Source organism: Fragaria vesca, linkage group LG3, assembly GCF_000184155.1.
Source record: "Fragaria vesca subsp. vesca linkage group LG3, FraVesHawaii_1.0, whole genome shotgun sequence".
NCBI classification, from domain to species: domain Eukaryota; kingdom Viridiplantae; phylum Streptophyta; class Magnoliopsida; order Rosales; family Rosaceae; genus Fragaria; species Fragaria vesca.
Genome location: NC_020493.1, coordinates 18,082,292 through 18,101,610, shown reverse-complemented (window position 1 = coordinate 18,101,610; position 19,319 = coordinate 18,082,292). Strand labels below are relative to the sequence as shown.

The 19,319-nt window shown below is 39.1% G+C and overlaps 3 protein-coding genes across 3 annotated transcripts; 1 reads left to right on the top strand and 2 right to left on the bottom strand.

The window, feature by feature from the left end:
- Positions 1 to 3,286: 3,286 nt before the first annotated feature.
- Positions 3,287 to 4,672, bottom strand: LOC101298987 (BAHD acyltransferase At5g47980-like). Its single transcript, XM_004295891.1, has 2 exons — positions 4,295 to 4,672; positions 3,287 to 4,249 (listed from the first exon to the last, which is right to left on the bottom strand). Exons 1-2 carry the CDS (start codon positions 4,670 to 4,672, stop codon positions 3,287 to 3,289), a joined length of 1,341 nt encoding a protein of 446 aa, XP_004295939.1.
- Positions 4,673 to 11,371: 6,699 nt separating this feature from the next.
- Positions 11,372 to 11,944, bottom strand: LOC101300226 (probable histone H2B.1-like). The gene has a single exon (XM_004294545.1). The coding sequence runs from the start codon at positions 11,939 to 11,941 to the stop codon at positions 11,504 to 11,506; it is 438 nt and encodes a 145-aa protein (XP_004294593.1). The 5' UTR covers positions 11,942 to 11,944; the 3' UTR covers positions 11,372 to 11,503.
- A 4,609-nt stretch (positions 11,945 to 16,553) lies between these two features.
- On the top strand, positions 16,554 to 17,093 carry LOC101298406. Its single transcript, XM_004295890.1, has one exon. It carries the CDS (start codon positions 16,554 to 16,556, stop codon positions 17,091 to 17,093), a length of 540 nt encoding a protein of 179 aa, XP_004295938.1.
- The last annotated feature ends 2,226 nt before the right edge of the window (positions 17,094 to 19,319 follow it).

Below are 19,319 nucleotides of genomic sequence, written 5' to 3'. Positions count from 1 at the left end.
AAACTGAGAGGATATGATCACAAGGAAACCCATGCTGAATGAAAAAAAGGGGGCATTTCTCTATACTGTTGTATGTTTTGTCTATTTCCTGTGGTATAAATCAGTAGTGGCATTCATGAATTGTTAGAAGCCTACTTACCTGAAGATGATTTTGCAAAACAAAGAACACAGAACACCATAAAAGTAAGATATGTACATGACCAAATATATAGTTCTACCGCATCTTTGAGCTGCTCAACAAGTCTTTATAGCATATTCTCCTCATCTTTGGTCATTTGTGGCCTTTTACAGGATTGCTCTATTCATACAATTACCTCCCTTCCAAAATCCATTTTAGTTTAGTTATGACTTCTGAGATGAGTGATTTTGTACGAGTTAATGAGTTGTTCATGTTGAGTTTCAGAACCTTATCTGCTCATGGCCCAAAACACTCAAATTGGCTGGCTTCATCTTGCTCACATTCCCATTGCAACACCCTGTAACTTTTTCAGCCAAATTGAGTTAGTAAAGTAGGTCTGTATCCTGCTATCCTAACATTACTATCGGTTTAGAGAAACAAGAGTAAGTCTACCTTAAGCTCAGAAGTGCAGTAAAATCATGATATCAACATCTTAAGATTTACAGCATTAGAAATACTGTATGAAACAAAAAGAAAAAAAAAAAAAAAAAGGAAAAAAAGAAAAAGAGGGAGAAACCTGTCAGACAGCCAAGCGACCACCCCAGATCACCAGCCGTTAATCAGGTTCTGATCGCATGGCCATGATTCATCCACCAGGTTTAGATTCCTGTCTCCTTAGAAGTTAAGGATACAAAGGTACGATCCTATAGAACAGATCCTGTTCAAGTAAGGTCGTGAACCATCTACACGTGCTACTTTATTTAAACCATTGCACTTTCAGCTCGTTTGCGACGTGGGAGGGTTTGTCCACTAAGAACATCTCCAACCATGGAGTCAAATCCACGGTGAGCCTTAAACGGTAATAATTGACCTCACAAACCCAAGTCCAACGAAATTGTCAATTCCACGTGGATGACAATCTTCGTTCATCTTGTCAAACTTGACCGCGTGGTCATATATTATTTTATGATTTCTCTCTTCTCTCTCTTTCGTTCTCGTCTCTCTCTCTCTCTCTCTTTCTTTCTTGCCCAAAATCAAGATTCTTGCTAATCTGCAATCTTAATGAAAACGAAGCAATCGAAGCTTTATTTATCAGTACAAAGATTGTTATTGTATACCCAAAGCATCAAATTGTTATATTGAAGATCAAGAAGAAGAGGAAAAGCATTTTGGGTTTGGAGGAAGAAGATGACTGCTGGTATAGGATCAGATTGCCTACACCCAGATGAGGAGAATCGGAGGGACTTGCAGAGTTGGTTCGTTAGATGAGGACCCATGAGATGGCCTCGTTGATTATGGCGGTGCATATTGCGGAACAAGAGATAAACTGGAAAGTTTGAGCAAACCTCTTCTTTTGGAAGCCTGAGTTTCTGGCCTAATCATAATAAGCTCTTTTGAGACCTTTGAGTCATGCTCTGGAGAAGAGAGGGCTTCCTCCATTTCTTGTTTCTGTGTTTTGGTAAAAGGGAGAAGATGCATAAGCAATAACTATAAAGAGAAAGGGATCAAAGCTAGATCAGGGGCTGCAATGAAAGGGATCAAAGCTAGATCAAGGACTGCAATTGATTAAGTGAGAGAAAAGAGGGATGAAGAAACCTGGAGATGAAGATCGATCCAGAAACAATAGGACTAGAGATAATGGGGTTGGGATAAGAAAGCTTTAATGAAAAATTGATAATAATAATAATAAAATATTTAAGTTTTTTGACCTGTTTGTTGGAGATAAAATCTTTGAAATTGTCAAAAACCAGATCAGCAGTCAAATTTTAAATTTGACAAAAAATTTTAACTCCATGGTTGGAGATGCTCTAACGTTCCAGCCCTTTGTGACTATTAACTATTTGAACTCTTTGCTATGAGCCTTGTTGCATCACTGATATGATATGGCTATTCACCTTTGTCTTTCCAGCTGATGAATTTCAAAGATTCATGAATTGCCAGAGCCTATATATTCTTCACCTGTCTCTACTATAATTGCTGGGTTTGTATATAAATTCCTCATTTTCAACCTTTTTGGAGTATAACTCTAGGTCTCAATTCTAGCTGCAAAAAAAAAATTATCCCAAGCAATATATTAGAGAACTCCCTGTACTAAACCATCATCTTAATTCTGATACTTTATGGAGCCAAGGGTGTCCAACTTCCTTGCAAAATATTGACCTGCACTATATGTATTTTCTTCTGAGTTTTGCATTGCAATTTCTAGATCAATTTAGTATTTTACATTTATACTATAAGGTCAGAATCATCTTTCCTTTTCTGCTCCCTAATAATCTGCATCTTAATAATGATATTGCTCCAACAAAAATTGACTAGATCAGAACATAGAAGTTAAGGAAAAGTTCACTTTTGCGAAATACTCGACATTTCCAAAATTTTACTCTAATCTTTCTCTGTCTTTGTCTTCTTTCAGTTAGTGTTAATTTCTTGTTGTGGAAAGTATGATGAAATTCCCTCCAAGTATTGCCTCTTGTTCTGATGTGGGAATAAAAGAGTTGAAAGAGAAATCTGAGAATCATATATTCAGTAGTCAATGGTAAATATCATTTCACAGACTTAAATCTCCTTAAATACATGAGTGTAAGGTTGTGACAAGCTAATACATAGTTTAACTCAGCTCAACTACTTCAGCTGCCAATTAACAACTCTAGTAAGCTTAAATCATGGGCCATCCGCCATTGTTGACGGCTGATTATTTAGAGTGTTTGTCTGCTTCAAGACTGATATATTTGATAGCAGTTGCAGGAAATATGAAGTCTATTGACAGAATTTAGAACTACAAGAAATCAGTTCCTAATTTCCAATAGTTGGACAAAATACATAATTAGTTAGTAAAACTGTAGCTGTTTTTGCTGTCTAAATTGATTAATTTGGTAGCTTTGTGCATCCTTATTAGATGCATGTGTCCAAAACTCCAAATACTTCCTACCAGATAAATTTACTTCAATCATTAATTTAAACGCACAGTTCAAATATCCAACTAATCCAAGTAATCAAAACCTCCTGGTGTTAACTTGAACTCCTCATTACCGGGTACGTAGTGAAGAAAAAAGTGCAGATGGTCACTCAACAGGTTAACTTTATTTTTCAGAAAGGAAATTATGAGCATGAAAACAATGAAAGATCACAATTAACTTGAAACACAAGATGGGACTTTTTCCAGATACGCTAAATGACACTTGGATTCAGAGATGCATAAGCAAGCAGCTCCTGATTGCTTTCAAATATGGCCATTTTCTCTTCTATGAAAGTCAAGGACGCTTCGATGCCATCGCCATCTTTCGCATCCATCAATACCACTGTATTTTTGACTTGAAAACCACGGGTACTTACCCATGATGGCTTTCCCCATCCAAAGTTGGTTTCGTAGAAAGGAAACCAGCACCAACTGGTGCAACCATAGTTGTCTATGCCCTCCTTTGCCAAGTTCTTCCAAGACTCTTTGATTTTTTGATAGGCAAGCTCAGCGGTAACCCCATTAGGAAAGTTTACTTCATAGTCCTCCTTGCATTTCCGGAATGTTGCAACCAAGCTTTGAAGATCTACTTCAGTATTTACTGTCATTGCTGCAGTGTACGACCACACAAAATTCCCCATCAAGTTTTCTGTGAATGCGTGACCTGATCTTCTTTTTCGCATGTTCACCGCTTGAGACCACGAGGAAGGCCTTATAACACCCAAGTTTGATCTCGATGCGTCCATGGCACATTTCCAGATGAGTGCTGACACTACTTCAACACGCGTAGGATGTGGCACGGCAGGACTAGCACATTTGGACTTGAGAGCCACAATCCTTGAGGCATCAAATACGAATCTTCTTCTTGTGCACTTTTCTTGAACAGATCCCACAAAATCAGGTTTTCGTGAGTTTAAGAAATCTTGTGATGGGTAAAGAGAAGCTGCAGAACCGAACTTTGGAGGAAGCACTGGATGATCATGAGTAGTACAGCTACTACTAGAGCCAAGGGAAGCTGCTGCCCAGCTTTTTAAGAATGTGCTCAAGGTAAAAGCATCCGCGACCTTATGTAAAATGTTGACTACAATTGCCATTCCACCACATTCAAAGAAGTTGACCTGGACCAGAAGAAGGTGTGTGGATTCTACAGCAGCTGGAAACAGATACTTTAGTTTCTACATATCTGGATTCTCCAATATCTCCGATATCGGACAATTTACCCTGGATGCAATGAATGCAACACCATGATCATCACAAATGATTGCATTATTGTATTGGAATTTCCCTGCTAAGGGATAGAAGTGAGTGAGTGTTTTAGATAGTGATGCTTTTAGAATGCTGGATTTTTCTGCAACCAGTGACTGGTGATCGGTATCGGTTTCAGGATTGGCAAGACTGGGATAGAAAAGCAGCAGTGGGATATAAGTTTCAGGAACTATCTGATCAAAAACTGAGAGGTCTACACATTTCAGGTGGGGAGGAGTTGGAGAGGATGGTGTAATGGTTTCTTTGTAAATGACTTCAACCTCGATATCTGTATTCATCTGTCTCCGGCCTCCACACTTCATCTTCATATCACGTCCTCGTTGAATTGCCATGTATATAAATCCTGGCTTTCAAGCTAATACCAACTAAAAACAAATCACACCACACTTATAGAAAAGAAGCCAGAATTAAAATTAATAAAGCAAAGGATGAGGGAAAATGGAAGACAAGCTGCTGCTTCTTATTGATGAACTCTTCGGTAATGAGTTGATTGGGATGGATACAGAACGTACTAGCTCTTCTCTTATATAGGAATTTCTATCTACAAGTCATAGCGGACAAATTTTAATGCATTGTCTATGTAAGAAAATATGGATGTAATAGTTCTTATATTGATGTATATAACACTGTACAGCCATTTCTATTATATAGGAACAAGAGGAACTAATCTAGCTCTATTCTAGGAAAGCAATAATGCTAATTACATCTGCATATTCATGATCCAACAATTACTCATCAGATTGCTAGGATCACTACCATCAATAAAGAGAGTCAACTGCAACAATCAAGGAGAATCAAGACAGCAAACTAAATCAATAACCTGATTTTCTTTCAATACTCCCCCTCAAGTTGGAGTGAAAATGTCAATGACACCCAACTTGTTGAGATGTGTATGGAAAATAGGTCCTTGCAATGGCTTGGTGAACATATCTGCTATCTGATGTCCAGTTGGCACATATGCGGTTTTGACTTCTCCCCTTTGAATTCTTTCACGGACCATGTGGCAATCTAACTCGATATGTTTTGTTCTCTCATGGTAGACCGGGTTTGCTGCTATATGTAATGCCGCTTAATTGTCTCAAAATAGTCTTGCTGGCTCAAGATGGAGTACATGTAAATCCGTCAGCAGGTATCTAAGCCAAGTGAGTTCACAAGCAGCTGCAGCCATGGAGCGATATTCAGCTTCGGCTGAGGATCTAGACACTGTTACCTGCGTTTTGCTTTTCCATGAGACAAGTGACTGACCAAGAAAAATACAATATCTTGTCACGGATCGACGTGTAAGTGGAAATCTAGCCCAATTCGCGTCACAATACCCAGTTAGACGAAGTGAACTTTGTGATGAAAACAATAACCCTTGGCCCGGTATAGACTTGAGATATTGGAGAAGACGATGAGCTGTCTTTAGATGATGGAGCTTGGGTTCTTGCATGAATTGGCTGAGGGTATTGACTGCAAATGTAATGTCTGGTCTGGTAATTGTCAAGTAGATCAATTTCCCAATCAAACGCCGATATCGAGTTGGATCCTTTAGAACATCACCTCCCTTCATTGTTAATACCAGGTCTGGCTCCATTGGTACTGTTGAAGGTTTCACTCCCAGTAATCCAGCTTCTTCTAAGATGTCCAACATGTACTTTCGTTGGCAGATTGTAATCCCGGCTTTAGAATGTGCAACTTCGAGGCCAAGAAAGTATTTCAGAGGTCCAAGATCTTTAATCTTGAAACAACTATTAAGGAATTGTTTCAGATTTTGAATGGCCTCCTCGTTATTCCCTGTTATGATCATATCATCCACATAAAGAAGCACCACAGTAATAGAGTTATCATGAACCCGAGTAAATAAGGAATAGTCAGCACGAGACTGTTGAAAACCAATTGCTTGAATGCCAGATGAAAACTTTTGAAACCAGCTCCTGGATGCCTGTTTTAACCCGTATAACGACTTATGGAGTCGACATACCAAGTTCTCCCCCTGTCGACAATAACCGGGAGGCGGCAACATATACACTTCCTCAAGTAGTTCGCCATGGAGAAAAGCATTTTGAACATCCATCTGGTGTAACAGCCAGTCCCGGACAGCAGCAATAGCTAGCAAGCAACGCACAGTGATCAGTTTGGCCACTGGAGAAAATGTGTCATTGTAATCAATCCCTTCTCTTTGGTTAAAACCATTGGCAACCAGCCGAGCCTTGTATCGTTCAATTGTGCCATCAGAGTGATACTTGATCTTATAGACCCATTTGCAGCCGATAGGACGCTGGCCTTGGGGCAAAGAGACCATCGACTAGGTACGATTGTCCTCAAGAGCCTGAATTTCATTATTCATGGCGGTAACCCACTTGGGATCATTACGGGCCTACTCATAGTTAGCTGGTTCTACCAATTGAGAAATATTGTGCACAAATGACCGATAACCAGATGATAATCCAGAGTAAGAGATATACCTCTGCAACGGGTATCGAGTGCCGGACGTGGAAGAAGGAATAATGTCTGGGCCAAGCAGAACGACATGATTGGTTTTGTAGTCGTGGAGGTATGGTGGTGGTTGTCGAGTGCGATCTGATCGACGTGGAGGTTCAGGAGGTGGCGTTGGGATTGGTTGTGATGGAGGATGGATTGTTTCGGCTGATGGAGGATTGGGGATGACTGGAGGGGATGAAGAGTCTGGTGAAGGGAAAGAGGAAGAGCTGTTTGGAGAGATGGAAGATCAGAGCGAAAAGGCAGAGGAGCCATAGAATCCGGCTGAGGAGCAGACATGGTCGCCGACGACTGGGATGGCTAAGGCGATGGCGCCGGTGGCTGGATCAGCGCCAATTGTGAACAGTTAGTGCGCTGGTAGGTGAGGAGGGGTTGGTCAGGCTGTGTTGACGGTGACTGGGGTAGGGCGTCGATGATGGGGGCAGAAGGAGGTGGTGGTGGCGACTACGGGGATGAGGTCCTGTCGACGGGATTTGAGGCTGAGCAGGTGATGTCGGGCGATGTAGAATTTAGGTTGTGGTTTTGGGTTGGCATGTGTTGGGTTGGAGTGTGGGTTGCTGGGCAGGGCTCAATAACTGGTAAAACTGGTGAATCTTCTTGGTCTTCTTGTGGGAATCGGTAAAAGGAAGAATATTTTTATGGAAAACAATATCCCGTGAAGTGAAAAAATTCTTTTTGTCAAGATCATAAACACAATAGCCTTTTTGCCCAAGTGGATACCTAAAAAAAATACAACGATGTGCCCGTTTGTCAAACTTGTGGGTAGGATTAAGATTGGTGGCATAACAAAGACAACCGAAAACTCGAAGATGAGAGTATGTGGGTGAGGTGCCATGCAAACGTTCATATGGAGTTTTATGAGAAAGAAGAGGTGTAGGAAGTCAATTTATGAGGTAACAAGAGGTTTGGATGCTTTCACCCCAAAATTTTAAAGCTAAGTTCGCTTGAAACCGAAGAGCACGGCCGACATTTAAAAGATGCCGATGTTTGCGCTCAACAACTCCGTTTTGTTGAGGAGTGTAGATGCAAGTGTGTTGAAAAATTGTACCACGTTCATCAAGAAAAGAACGTAGTGATATAAATTCCCTTCTATTATCAGAACGAAGGATTTTGATGTCAAGATTGAATTGAGTTTTGACCCAAGAGAAGAAAGATTTGATCAATGGTTGTGTGTCAGACTTAAATCGCATGAGATGAACCCATGTAAAACGAGAAAAGTCATCAACTATGGTGAGAAAATAACGAGCACCAGAATGGGTGCGTGTTTTATGTGGACCCCAAATGTCACAATGAATCAAATCAAAGGGTGCAACTGTTTTTATTGAACTTGATGGAAAACATAAACGAGATTGCTTTGCTAAAGGACAAATATCACATACATGTTGGGGATCAAACATAATTTCAGGAATGTTTTGGGACAAAAAATGGAGGGGTGAGGATGATGGATGCCCAAGTCGTTGGTGCCAAAGGTCTGAGGTACGAATGACATGGTGGGCAAGGTGAGGGTTTTGGCTTGGTGTGAGGTAGTAGAGTCCGTTGAAATGCTTGCCCAGGCCAATTGTCCTCTTCGTATCCACGTCTTGCATAACACAAAAATCCGGATAAAATATCACAATGCATTTCAAGGCTCGAGTCAATTTACTCACAGATATCAAGTTTACTCGAAATTTAGGAACATGCAAGACACCATCTAGAGATAATTCTTGAGACAATTTGATAGATCTAATGCTCTCAATTGCAGCTTGTCCTCCGTTGGGTAATTAAACCAACAAAATCATGTGATGTCTTAATGTTATTGTGAGTAGGAGTGAAGTGTGATACGTGATCTGTTGCTCCACTATCCACAATCCAGTATAATGTCGAATACGGATCATGATGTGTAGCATTGCAAGTAGGTGTGTGACTATGTGTCGAAATTGTGTAGGATAGGTAGGTATGTCATATCTGTTTGTTTGGCTTTGGACAGTGTGTCCTTGTGTGTTGGCCATGATGCCGGTTAGGTAGTGTCTAGTTTTGAGTGTTTGATGTGTTTGCGGAAGATGGGTGAGTCTCTAGAGTCACCAAGATCGGTGCTCTGATATCATAAGAAAATATGGATGTAATAGTTCTTGTATTGATGTCTATAACACTGTACAGCCATTTCTATTATATAGGAACAAGAGGAACTAATCTAGCTCTATTTTAGGAAAGCAATAATGCTAATTACATCTGCATATTCATGATCCAACAATTATTCATATCAGATTGCTAGGATCACTACCATCAATAAAGAGAGTCAACTGCAACAATCAAGGAGAATCAAGACTGCAAACTAAATCAATAACCTGATTTTCTTTCAATACTATGGTAGACATGCATGGACGTACATACTACGCCAAGCATATGAAAACCAATAAGTTTGAATCAAAATTTGCCCAGCTATGTACAACCTTCAATATATAGCTCATCAGGGCATCTCCAACAGTAAAAGCAATCTAGCATTGCTCATATTTTAGCCGAAAGGTAGAGGCTAAGAAGAAGAAAAAACGTGATTACCATCTTGATAGCCTCCAATATTTGCCTCATGTATTCGATCTGCAATTTGATTCTTGACAAGGAAAGTCGTCTCTTCTTTTTGTCCCCCTGATATTTAATAATTGTTACTGTTAACACCGCCACAGAAACCCAAGACCAGTAGTAGTAATAGAAATTGAACACGTGCAGTTCTCTTCATTCTCAACTTTCATGCAGACGCGACGCAACGCAAGGGGGAGGGCGGGTGGTGCCTGCTGCTATCCTACGTCAGCCACCGCCAACGTACGTGCCTACAATAGTACGTATACTAGCAGCTGGCTGGCTAGCTTTACGGCGGATAGGCTAAAGCCATGTTTTAACAAAGACCATAGAGGTCGGTCAATTCATCACACAAGGAGATCTAGAGCAATGCAAGTTAACTGTTTTATTCTTGATAAATAATGTAACCACTGTTATTGTATAATCCAGCATTATTATTGTACTAACCTCAGGACTCAAGTTGTCATTGTTGAAATAATTATGGTAATAGCATTATTAGGTAATACGAGTATATATTTTATCAAAGATCAATGAGGTTGATCATATATTCTAAAAGAAAAATAGTATTGATACGTACATTTATAAATAGGAACATCACATTTGAGATCGTTAACAATCACTAAAGAACAGAACCTCAAACTCTTTTAACTCTTTGGCGATCAATTGATCCATGTTACACATGTGTTGCCTAGGAAGTAGGTCAACCTATACTTGTGTTACAGAGGAAAAGGAGCAGGAAAGAAAAGAGTGTAATCGAAAAGGGAAAGAGTAATCTAATAAGGTATAACGAGGGAAAGAGTTGATTGAGAAATAGCACCTAAACTACTTATACAATGTAGAAACTGAATGTCATTGATCTCTTATGGTTACAGACTATACATTATAATAGATACTACTGCATGTTATAGTCTTGCTGATATAATCTTGTTGCTATAAGTTAAAGCTATAATACTACAGTTACAGTCTTATAGCTATGATATGCAGTAAATGTAGACATACACATATTACTCTAGTTATGATGGAATCAAATTGGGAGAGAATCAGGCATGATAGTTCGGGAATAGATATTTACGCTTGACCATTCTGCTTCCTAGCTACGTAACATAAATGTAAGAAGCAATATTTGCTACCATTATTTAGCAAATATTGAAGACCTTGACCATTTTTATCAAAATTTCAGGCTAAGCAATGGCGGATAACCAGGTTATTAATTTCTTCCAATACCTAGTCCCAATACCTAGTCTATAGATTATGCTCACTAACTTCGTTTATTGCACACAATTGTACACATGATTTTTCTTTTATAGACAAAGAGCATAATTACAACAGCCCGAGACAAGAAAAATTTTGTGATATGCATAGGGTATGAAACGAATGTGTTCATTTCGATTCATACAGAACTTACTTGAGATCGATTATTCTGCAAAGTGCATAATTATTATTAGTGGCACGAAGCTCGCACTTTATTTTGTAGATAAGAATAAAATGAAAACGAACAATACCTTCTTTGTGATCAAAAGGCCCTAAAGAAACCTAAACTAACTGGGCTTGGAAACTCCATATGATTTATCAAGAAACCCGCCTAACTTCGATCAGGTTTGGGAGAAATTTTTAAATTCAATGATCACTCTATGACCCCTCAAGTGACTCAACCACTTCCAGAAAACCTAATCAACGTTTGAATTTGAACCCATCAAGAAGTAAATGACTTCGACTTCAAGTTAACAATCACAGACATCCAGAGCAATTGAATGAAAATGACTATCAATTCAAGATGGTACTGCGAGGAACAATGAAAGATCCAAATTCAACGAGTTTTGATGGCATCGAATTTCAGAGAGATTATCAATTCTAAATCAGGTGAATTCAACAAACTGGGTTTTTCAGATCATTTTCGAATTGTCAAAAGGACCATCAGAATACTTATGGGCAACCAATTGGTCCATCCAAATCCAGTGTAAGCAGCAATTCAAGATTTGAAAGTGCACAAATCCATATTATATGAAACCATCGTCTTTCATTTCATTGGAAAATAAAGAAATTACATATCTAAGAGTAGATTCAGAAACTACATCTAAACAGATTACTAACTAAGTTGATACCAAAGCCATTCTAGAACCCACAACCATTCAAGAGCTTGTAAACTTAGTCACAGCCTTAGTCCCCTCAGAGACGGCATGCTTGGCCAATTCACCAGGAAGCACAAGCCTCACAGCAGTCTGAATCTCCCGAGAAGTAATCGTCGGCTTCTTGTTGTATCTTGCAAGCCTGGACGACTCCTGAGCAAGCTTCTCGAAGATGTCGTTGATGAAGCTGTTCATGATGCCCATGGCCTTGCTGGAGATCCCGATGTCAGGGTGGACCTGCTTGAGAACCTTGAAGATGTAGATCTTGTAGGTCTCCACGCTCTTCTTGCTCCTCTTCTTCTTCTTGTCTCCGGCGGCGGCTCCGGCCTCCTTGGGGAGCTTCTTGCCGGCCTTGGGCTTCTTCTCCGCCGGGGCTTTCTCCGCCACGGTCTTCTCGGCAGGCTTCTTCTCGGCGGGCTTCTTCTCGGCTTTGGGTGCCATTGGATTAGAGAAGGAGGGTTGAAATTTGGGGTTGCGAATTCGATTTGGGAACTTGGGATTCTTTGTGTGAACTGTGAAGGACTTGTAGAGAGGAGGGTGAGTTTTATACATGTGAGGAGGTCGCGTGCTATTGGGCAATAGGATATCACGCGGATCGCAGAACTGGCCGTCAGATTTAGCTTTCTAAAGTTCCTTGTTGACGGTTAGGATTAGCTGAGTTTGAATTGAGGAGCGCCAACCTAAAAACTGAGTCCCAATTGTTTCCCACCCATTGTACATTGGAAAATTTTATACTGATTTGGTAGTCACGAACGAAAATTTTGAGGAAAAATCAAAATGGTTCGGCCTTTTGCTGGTTGGTTCACCCATTATCTTTGTGTTTTCACTTGTTTTCTAAAAAAATAAATATACGATCAACCAACTGTACCAACCTAATCAGTATACCGAAAATTTGGTAACTAACATATACCAGTATACGTATAACAGTATGGTACTAGTATTCATTTTCATCAAACCGGTATACCATATACGACGAGATATACGTATATCAGCCCATATACACAAAAAACTCACAAATGCAAGGGCTGGGACTTGAACCCACCACTTTGTTGATGAGAAACTCACCTCGTGTGTGTGTGTGTCTAGTGATGCTATTAACACATTATTTTTTGCTATTAACACACCATTTATATGGTGAGAACTAATTATCAATCAAATTTAAATGACAAGTTTGTAAATAAAATAAAATAAAAACGTGTGGATATGAAATAGATAAGATTTATAAAAGACCTCCTTAAACTCTTAAATTAAGGATGTTTTTAGTTCTAGCATGTATTTTGACAATCAAAGCCACTCATTCCCTACACTACCAGGACAAGCACTTTAGCCGACGAAAAATTTTCGTCGGCCTGTTATCTTAATTCGTCGGCTATAGTGTCGTCGGGAAAAGGTCGTCGGTGATGATTTTAGCCGACGAAATTTTTTTTTTCGTCGGCTATAGTCCCACAGTTAGCTGACGAAAAACATGTCGTCACTTTAGCCGACTAAACAATTAAGATATTCATCGGCTAAAGTGTGTAATAAATAATTCAAAAAAAACTTTTAAAGTTTAAAAATTTCGTCGGCTAAACTTTTAAAAATTTCGTCGGCTAAAGTTTACAGACTATAGCCAACGAAAAAAATTATTTAGCCGACAAAATATTAATTTCGTCGGCTAAAGTTGACCATAGCCGACAAAAATTTTAAATTAGCCGACGATAAAAAAAATTCGTCAGCCTGGTTTTTTTATTTTCGTCGGCTAAAGTCTTTCTTCTGGTAGTGCTAGTTACTTACCCACATATAAATCCAACAAAAAAAATAGCCAAAATGAAAAACCTTTAACCATTTGATTAGCACAATATTCGTTTTAATTTTATCTAACGGCCTACAATTATTTACATCAATTTGAATAACCAAATTCTTATGGAATTAGTTGAAACTTTGTGGACATGTTTCTTACATATGAATATAGAGGATTAACGGTTGAGATCGTTAAATGAAGTCATCTACTAATGTAAAACAGTAGAAATCCTCAAATTGTTAAAGTAAGGAGACCCTCTTTAGATCCTCCCTCTATATAAATATAAAAAATATTTCATTAGACCTCTAAACTCCAATGAAACAACTTAGCTCCCTACCACTGGAGCACGAGCTCTTCTTATTACATTGCATACACATGTTTTACTTATTTCTTCTTCTTCAAATTGAGCTAGGCCTTTTAGTTTTTTCGGCCACAATCTAAACTTAGTAGAGGTTCACTACCAACCGTACCAACCGATAGTTTCGGTATACCTAGAAGTCGATACACCAACTTCGACGGCTGATATTGGTAGCAAACCTTGCTTACCAATCTTAAGTTGGTTGGTACGCGGTATTTACAAAAAAGACGGTACCCCTACCAAATCCACCCCTATAAACTTTCATTAGAAACTGCAAATTGAAAGTTGGCAAGTAAATATATGCCTTCAAAGAAGCTTCACTAGCCATGCCAAGTTTTCTTGGTGAGTATTCCATGCCTTCTATCTTTATGCATCTTGGTGCCGCGATAGCTTTGTCTGAAACAAATACTCTTGTCCGCTTGCGATGCGATTTCGTCCCGGGGGTGTGAAGTTGAAGTGGCATGACTGACACGAACTGATCTTCTGAGATGCATTCCTGCATTTTAGCGGATACTGATTTGCTTTCAGAGGTTGCTTCATACCTTTCTAGATCCAACTTTTCCATATCCAAATACCTTTACAGTTTGGGAGGTGTCAAGATTTATATATAATAACTTATGACTACCATACATAAACATAAAGGAACTACTTAATTACTTAATTCCTAAACGTATTAGGTGTACACCAATTAAGTTTTAGACAACTAATATTATGTTCCATTGAATTAGGTATGTAGTGTGATTTTTTCTTTTGCTTCAGGCTCTATATGAGAATGAGACTATTTGTAAAGCTAACCTGCTGTCACACCCTTGAAGATGGCAAGGGAAAATCCACTAAGTGTTGGTTTGTCTTACGCTACCCTTAGTCGGATGAAAGGCAACGGGAGTTGCCATGAGGCAAGATTGAAGCAGCAAGGGTTTGAAGGCTAGCACCAAGGGTCCCAGCATAGTGCACACCTACGGGTCCAGCAGGGTGTACAACACTTATGCATCCTAGGGCTCGGCAGGGTGCACACCTTAGCAGCTCCCCATAATCCAGTAAATGTGCGCAGCAGGGCACGTGCATCATTCATGCACCCTAAGGTCCAATAGGGTCCAACAACAGGGTCTTGTAGGGTCCAACAAAGGGTTCAACAGCAGGGTCCAGCAGGGTGTAAGCTCCTTCGTGCACTCAAGGGCGAGCCTCATATGCACCCAAGAGTTCATGGGATGCAAGCATGTCAAGGGCATGTGCGTGGATGTGTTGAGTGCACATGCGGGTGCACAAGTGAGATTCCAAGACCTAAAACATCCAAAAGATCCTGCATATATGAAACATCCAACCAAATATGTTGTTAAGAGGAAGAAACGTAATGAACATGTAATTCAAGTGTGCAAAGCAGGCGCTTATGCGGAGGTTACCAAGGCCTATCTAAAAGGTGGTTGCCAAGAAGTGGTCATGGCGGTTAGCGGGGATCATGAGAAGTTACTTGATGTAACTTCCCACTTTGGATAAACATTGTAGTAGGTAGTTACTTGCTTAAGTAGTGGGTAGTTATTTGTTATTATCCTAAAGTCGGTTAGGGATGTCAACTGCAAGAGTATACTGCTCTATAAAAAATAGAAGGCAAGTAACACTGAAACTAAGCTTCAAGTTAGGAGTTTTGTTGAGTTGCACCAACCAAAGTCTTTTGTTCGTACTTTGCGTGTGTCTGAAAGACAAATACTTGTAGTTTCCACCAAAAGTGAGGGATGAGTGTCAAAGCACCTTACTCTGAGGGTGTTAGAGAGGGCATGCCTTGTTATCTTGCGAAGGTAGCAAGACGCTATCACGGTTCTTGCCAATAGAAAAAGTGTCAAATAGAAAAGAGAGAGAGTGAAACATTCCGTTGCGTGTTAAAGGACCATGACACATGTCATGGTGCTTGTCAGTCTCCCTTAACAAACATGTTGGAGGACAACATATTATGTAAGTACGTTTTGACGTTCAAGATGCAATTTCTTCCTATTATTAAGAAAAAAACAAATTTAAATAAATATTACCTTTTTTTGTTTTTTTTACACCAATCATAAAAGTTACCAAGGTTGAAAACAATAACAAATAGCAATCAGGGTGTTTTCGTGATTCGAACCTGCGACGCGCCCAGTTTTTTCCCAAACGAAACTCGAATTTCAAAACACAAAATGACAAAAACCAAGACCGCCAAAAATTGAAAACAGCCACACTCTTTAGAGCAACTCCAACAACAAGTGCTATTTGGAGGTGCTATTCTCATTTTAGCACCTCTTTGTGGCACTATTCATATTTCACTCATTTTCCATCTCCAAAAATAAAGTGTTATATGGAGGTGTTATTCTCAATATTTTTTATTAAAATATAATTTGAGTATAATGTTAATAAATATTATATTAAATAATATGTCAATTTAATTAAAAAGAGTAAAAATAATTTTGTTTTGTTTTTTTCTTAATATTTTGAATTATTCTTATCATTTAATATAATATTTTAAAAAAATTATATATACATGTTAAGTCTTTTGTGGAGTTTTGTCGGCATATATGACAAAATTGCCACTATTTTGTAGATATTTTGATGTGTTGTGTCGGGATATACAACAAACAACCCAATTTCAATGTGATGGATCTCGCCACGTTTCAAAATTCTACTGGGCTATCCAGATTACGGGTTGCATGTGTTTAACACATGTCATATCTTATCCGTTCATATCATCCCAAATCGTCCATAAATATGAGGTTAGTGTCATCCTCATCTCTCACAAATTCACAAACACTTCTCATATCCAAATCCTACAAACCCCCCATATTGTTTTCTTATCTATTTTGTCAAACGAAACTCCTCCTGCAATGAATCGTTTGACAAAATTTTTATTAAAAGATCAAGAAGAGGTTGTCCATAGAAACCGTCGAAGATCCAACATGATGGCCGCTGCTGCTTTGCAAATTCAAAGCAATGAAGACGAGGAGAGACAATGGGGCGGATCTTCGAAAGGTCGTACTTATAATGCTAGAGATCGAGAGCTCATGGATCAACGACTTAAAGCTCAATATTTCACGGATCCATGCAGGTATGAGCCAAATATATTTCGTAGGCGGTATCGAATGCAACCTTGGGTCTTTGACAGGATGATACACGACGTGGCCAACTATGATTCATATTTTGTTCAAAAAAGAGATGCGACCGGGAGAGTCAGCCTATCCACTGAACAAAAGCTAACATGCGCCATAAGGCAACTCGCATATGGGATCACAGCTGACTTCTTTGATGATTACATGGATATTGCAAAATCCACTGCCATCGAGATCTTGGAGCACTTCACCAGAGCAATATGGAATGTGTACCACGAGCAATACCTCCACCGACCAACACCGGCAGATTTGCGACGCCTGCTCGACAAGGCTGCAGATAGAGGATTTCCAGGGATGATTGGGAGCCTTGATTGTATGCACTGGAGGTGAAAAAATTGTCCCACCGGTTAGGCAGGGCAATATACTGGCCACAAGGGGAAACCAACTATCATCTTGGAGACGGTGGCATCATACGATACTTGGATTTGGCATGCCTTTTTCCGACTTCCAGGTTCTCTAAATGATATTAACGTACTTGGACGTTCTCCTTTGTTCAATGATGTGTGTCTTGGTGAAACCCCTGAAGTTCTTTACCAGGTGGGTAATAGATATTATAACAAATGTTATTACCTCGTTGATGGCATATACCCTAAATAAGGTTCATTTGTGCAAGCAATTCGAAATCCGAGGTCACCACAGACACAACACTTCACAAAGATGCAAGAAGCGTACAGAAAAGATGTTAAGAGAGCATTTGGTATTCTCCAAGCTCGTTAGGCTGTCATTAGAGGACCAACTCGTGGGTGGAGTAAGGAGAATCTTTAATACATCATGATGATGTGTATTATCTTGCATAATATGATTGTTGAAGATGAACATGATGAAGATGCAGCAGAACCATTTGATCCGAATGATATCCCAACCGAACCAAGGAAGGTAGAAATATATAAAAGGGATCCAGAATGAGAAACTGATGTTCATCGCAATCCGGAAATGTTAAATCAATTCTTGCGCCGCTATAAGGAGGTTAGAAGTCCGGTGATGAATAAAAATCTCCAAGAAGATCTAGTTGATCACCTATGGAGTATGAAGCTACAAGATGATGAGAACAATGAAGAATGAGTGTTTATCTCTTTGTGTTGTGTGTTTTTACTTTGTGTGGTGTGCTTTTACTTTGTGTTGTCCTTTTATTTTGTGTGGTGTCTTTGCACACTTTGTGTGGTGTTACTTTGTTATAAAATAAAAGTTTTGATGTTTTATTTTCTTGCTTTTACTTTGTAATAATAAATATCACAACCTTTATATAATAATAAAGACAACAACTTTTATTTCATAATAAAAATAACTAACAATTATTTCATAAGAAAATAACTAACAATTATTTTTCATAATAAAAAACAACTAACAATTAAACCCAACGTGTCTCATGAACCGGAACATAACCGACCAAACTATCGTTGTCTCCTTCGAGGGGTGCTTGATCTTGATGGTGTATAGGGATGTTTGAGGTTCCTTGCTCCCTATCTATGATCGTTTGTTGCTTCCTTTCCCAATAACCCCTCTTTCTAGGGGTATTGAATGTTGATGGATCAACCATCATCGTGCGAGCATCATCGGCGCGTTGCTCAATTAGCCTTGCTTCCTCAAAAAGTTGTTGCCTTTGATGGTACTCTCGCTCATGTTGTTCATTGGCCTTTTGCATTTGAATATGTAAAGCCTCCGAGTTATTTTGCTTGCCTTTTTTCTTTGCTTGTTTTTGAGCTTTTTGTCCTTGAGGGAGTGCTTGCCTTGTCGGGGGTGTCTCGGTCTCATTTGTGGATATTCCTTCTTCACCCAAGTTGATAGAAGTAGGAATCCTTGAGGTTGGAGTTGTAGGTGGCGCCATTTCCCCAAACTTTTGAGTTCCTTTCAAGACTCTCCAACAATGGTCAAAAACAAAATCTTTTCCTTCCTTGTCGTAGAAGATTGACTTAGCTCTCATGAGCTACATACAATGTTAAGTAAATAAATTTTATGACTAATTAAAAATTAAACATTTATATAAGATAGAAAATATAAATTAAATGTGACTTAATATAAACAAAAATATGAGCACAACATTAATAAATATAATTACCTCGTCAAGTTCATTTTCACCGCTTCGGTGAAGAGTTTTGGCTTTGTCAAGAGATTCGCGCCACTTCCCACAAGCTTGATTTATCACCTTCCAACGAGAGTTAACACTAGAAGATGTTCTTTCCATACAACTTGCCGGCTTGTTCTTGTTGTACTCCACCGCAACACGCTCCCACAATGTGTCCGCACTTTGATTTTATTCCGGTGGCACCATCACCACCAACGGTGATCCAAACTTCACAAAGAATAACTTCTTCATTATGTCTCCATGAATCTCCCCTCTTACCCATTTCTTTCTCTTGAAACCTTTGAACAACAAAAAGAGTGAAGGAATGAAATATTTAGAAGGAAATATGATGTTTGGTGTGAAGAATTATGAAAGAATGGGTTGGTATTTATAGAGTTTTCTCCAAAACACTGTTCCAACGGGTATATTTTTTTTACATATTTTTCTGGATAAAAATTGAATTTTTAATGCAAGTTTTATCCACAGCCGTCCAT

Excerpts from the sequence above, each read along its gene's own strand:
- LOC101298987 (XM_004295891.1), bottom strand. The coding sequence starts at position 4,672 with ATGGCAATTCAACGAGGACGTGATATGAAGATGAAGTGTGGAGGCCGG. Across the intron at positions 4,250-4,294 it reads TTGCATTCATTGCATCCAGG|AAACTAAAGTATCTGTTTCC; the intron begins GTAAATTGTCCG and ends CCAGATATGTAG.
- LOC101300226 (XM_004294545.1), bottom strand. The coding sequence starts at position 11,941 with ATGGCACCCAAAGCCGAGAAGAAGCCCGCCGAGAAGAAGCCTGCCGAG.
- LOC101298406 (XM_004295890.1), top strand. The coding sequence starts at position 16,554 with ATGATGGCCGCTGCTGCTTTGCAAATTCAAAGCAATGAAGACGAGGAG.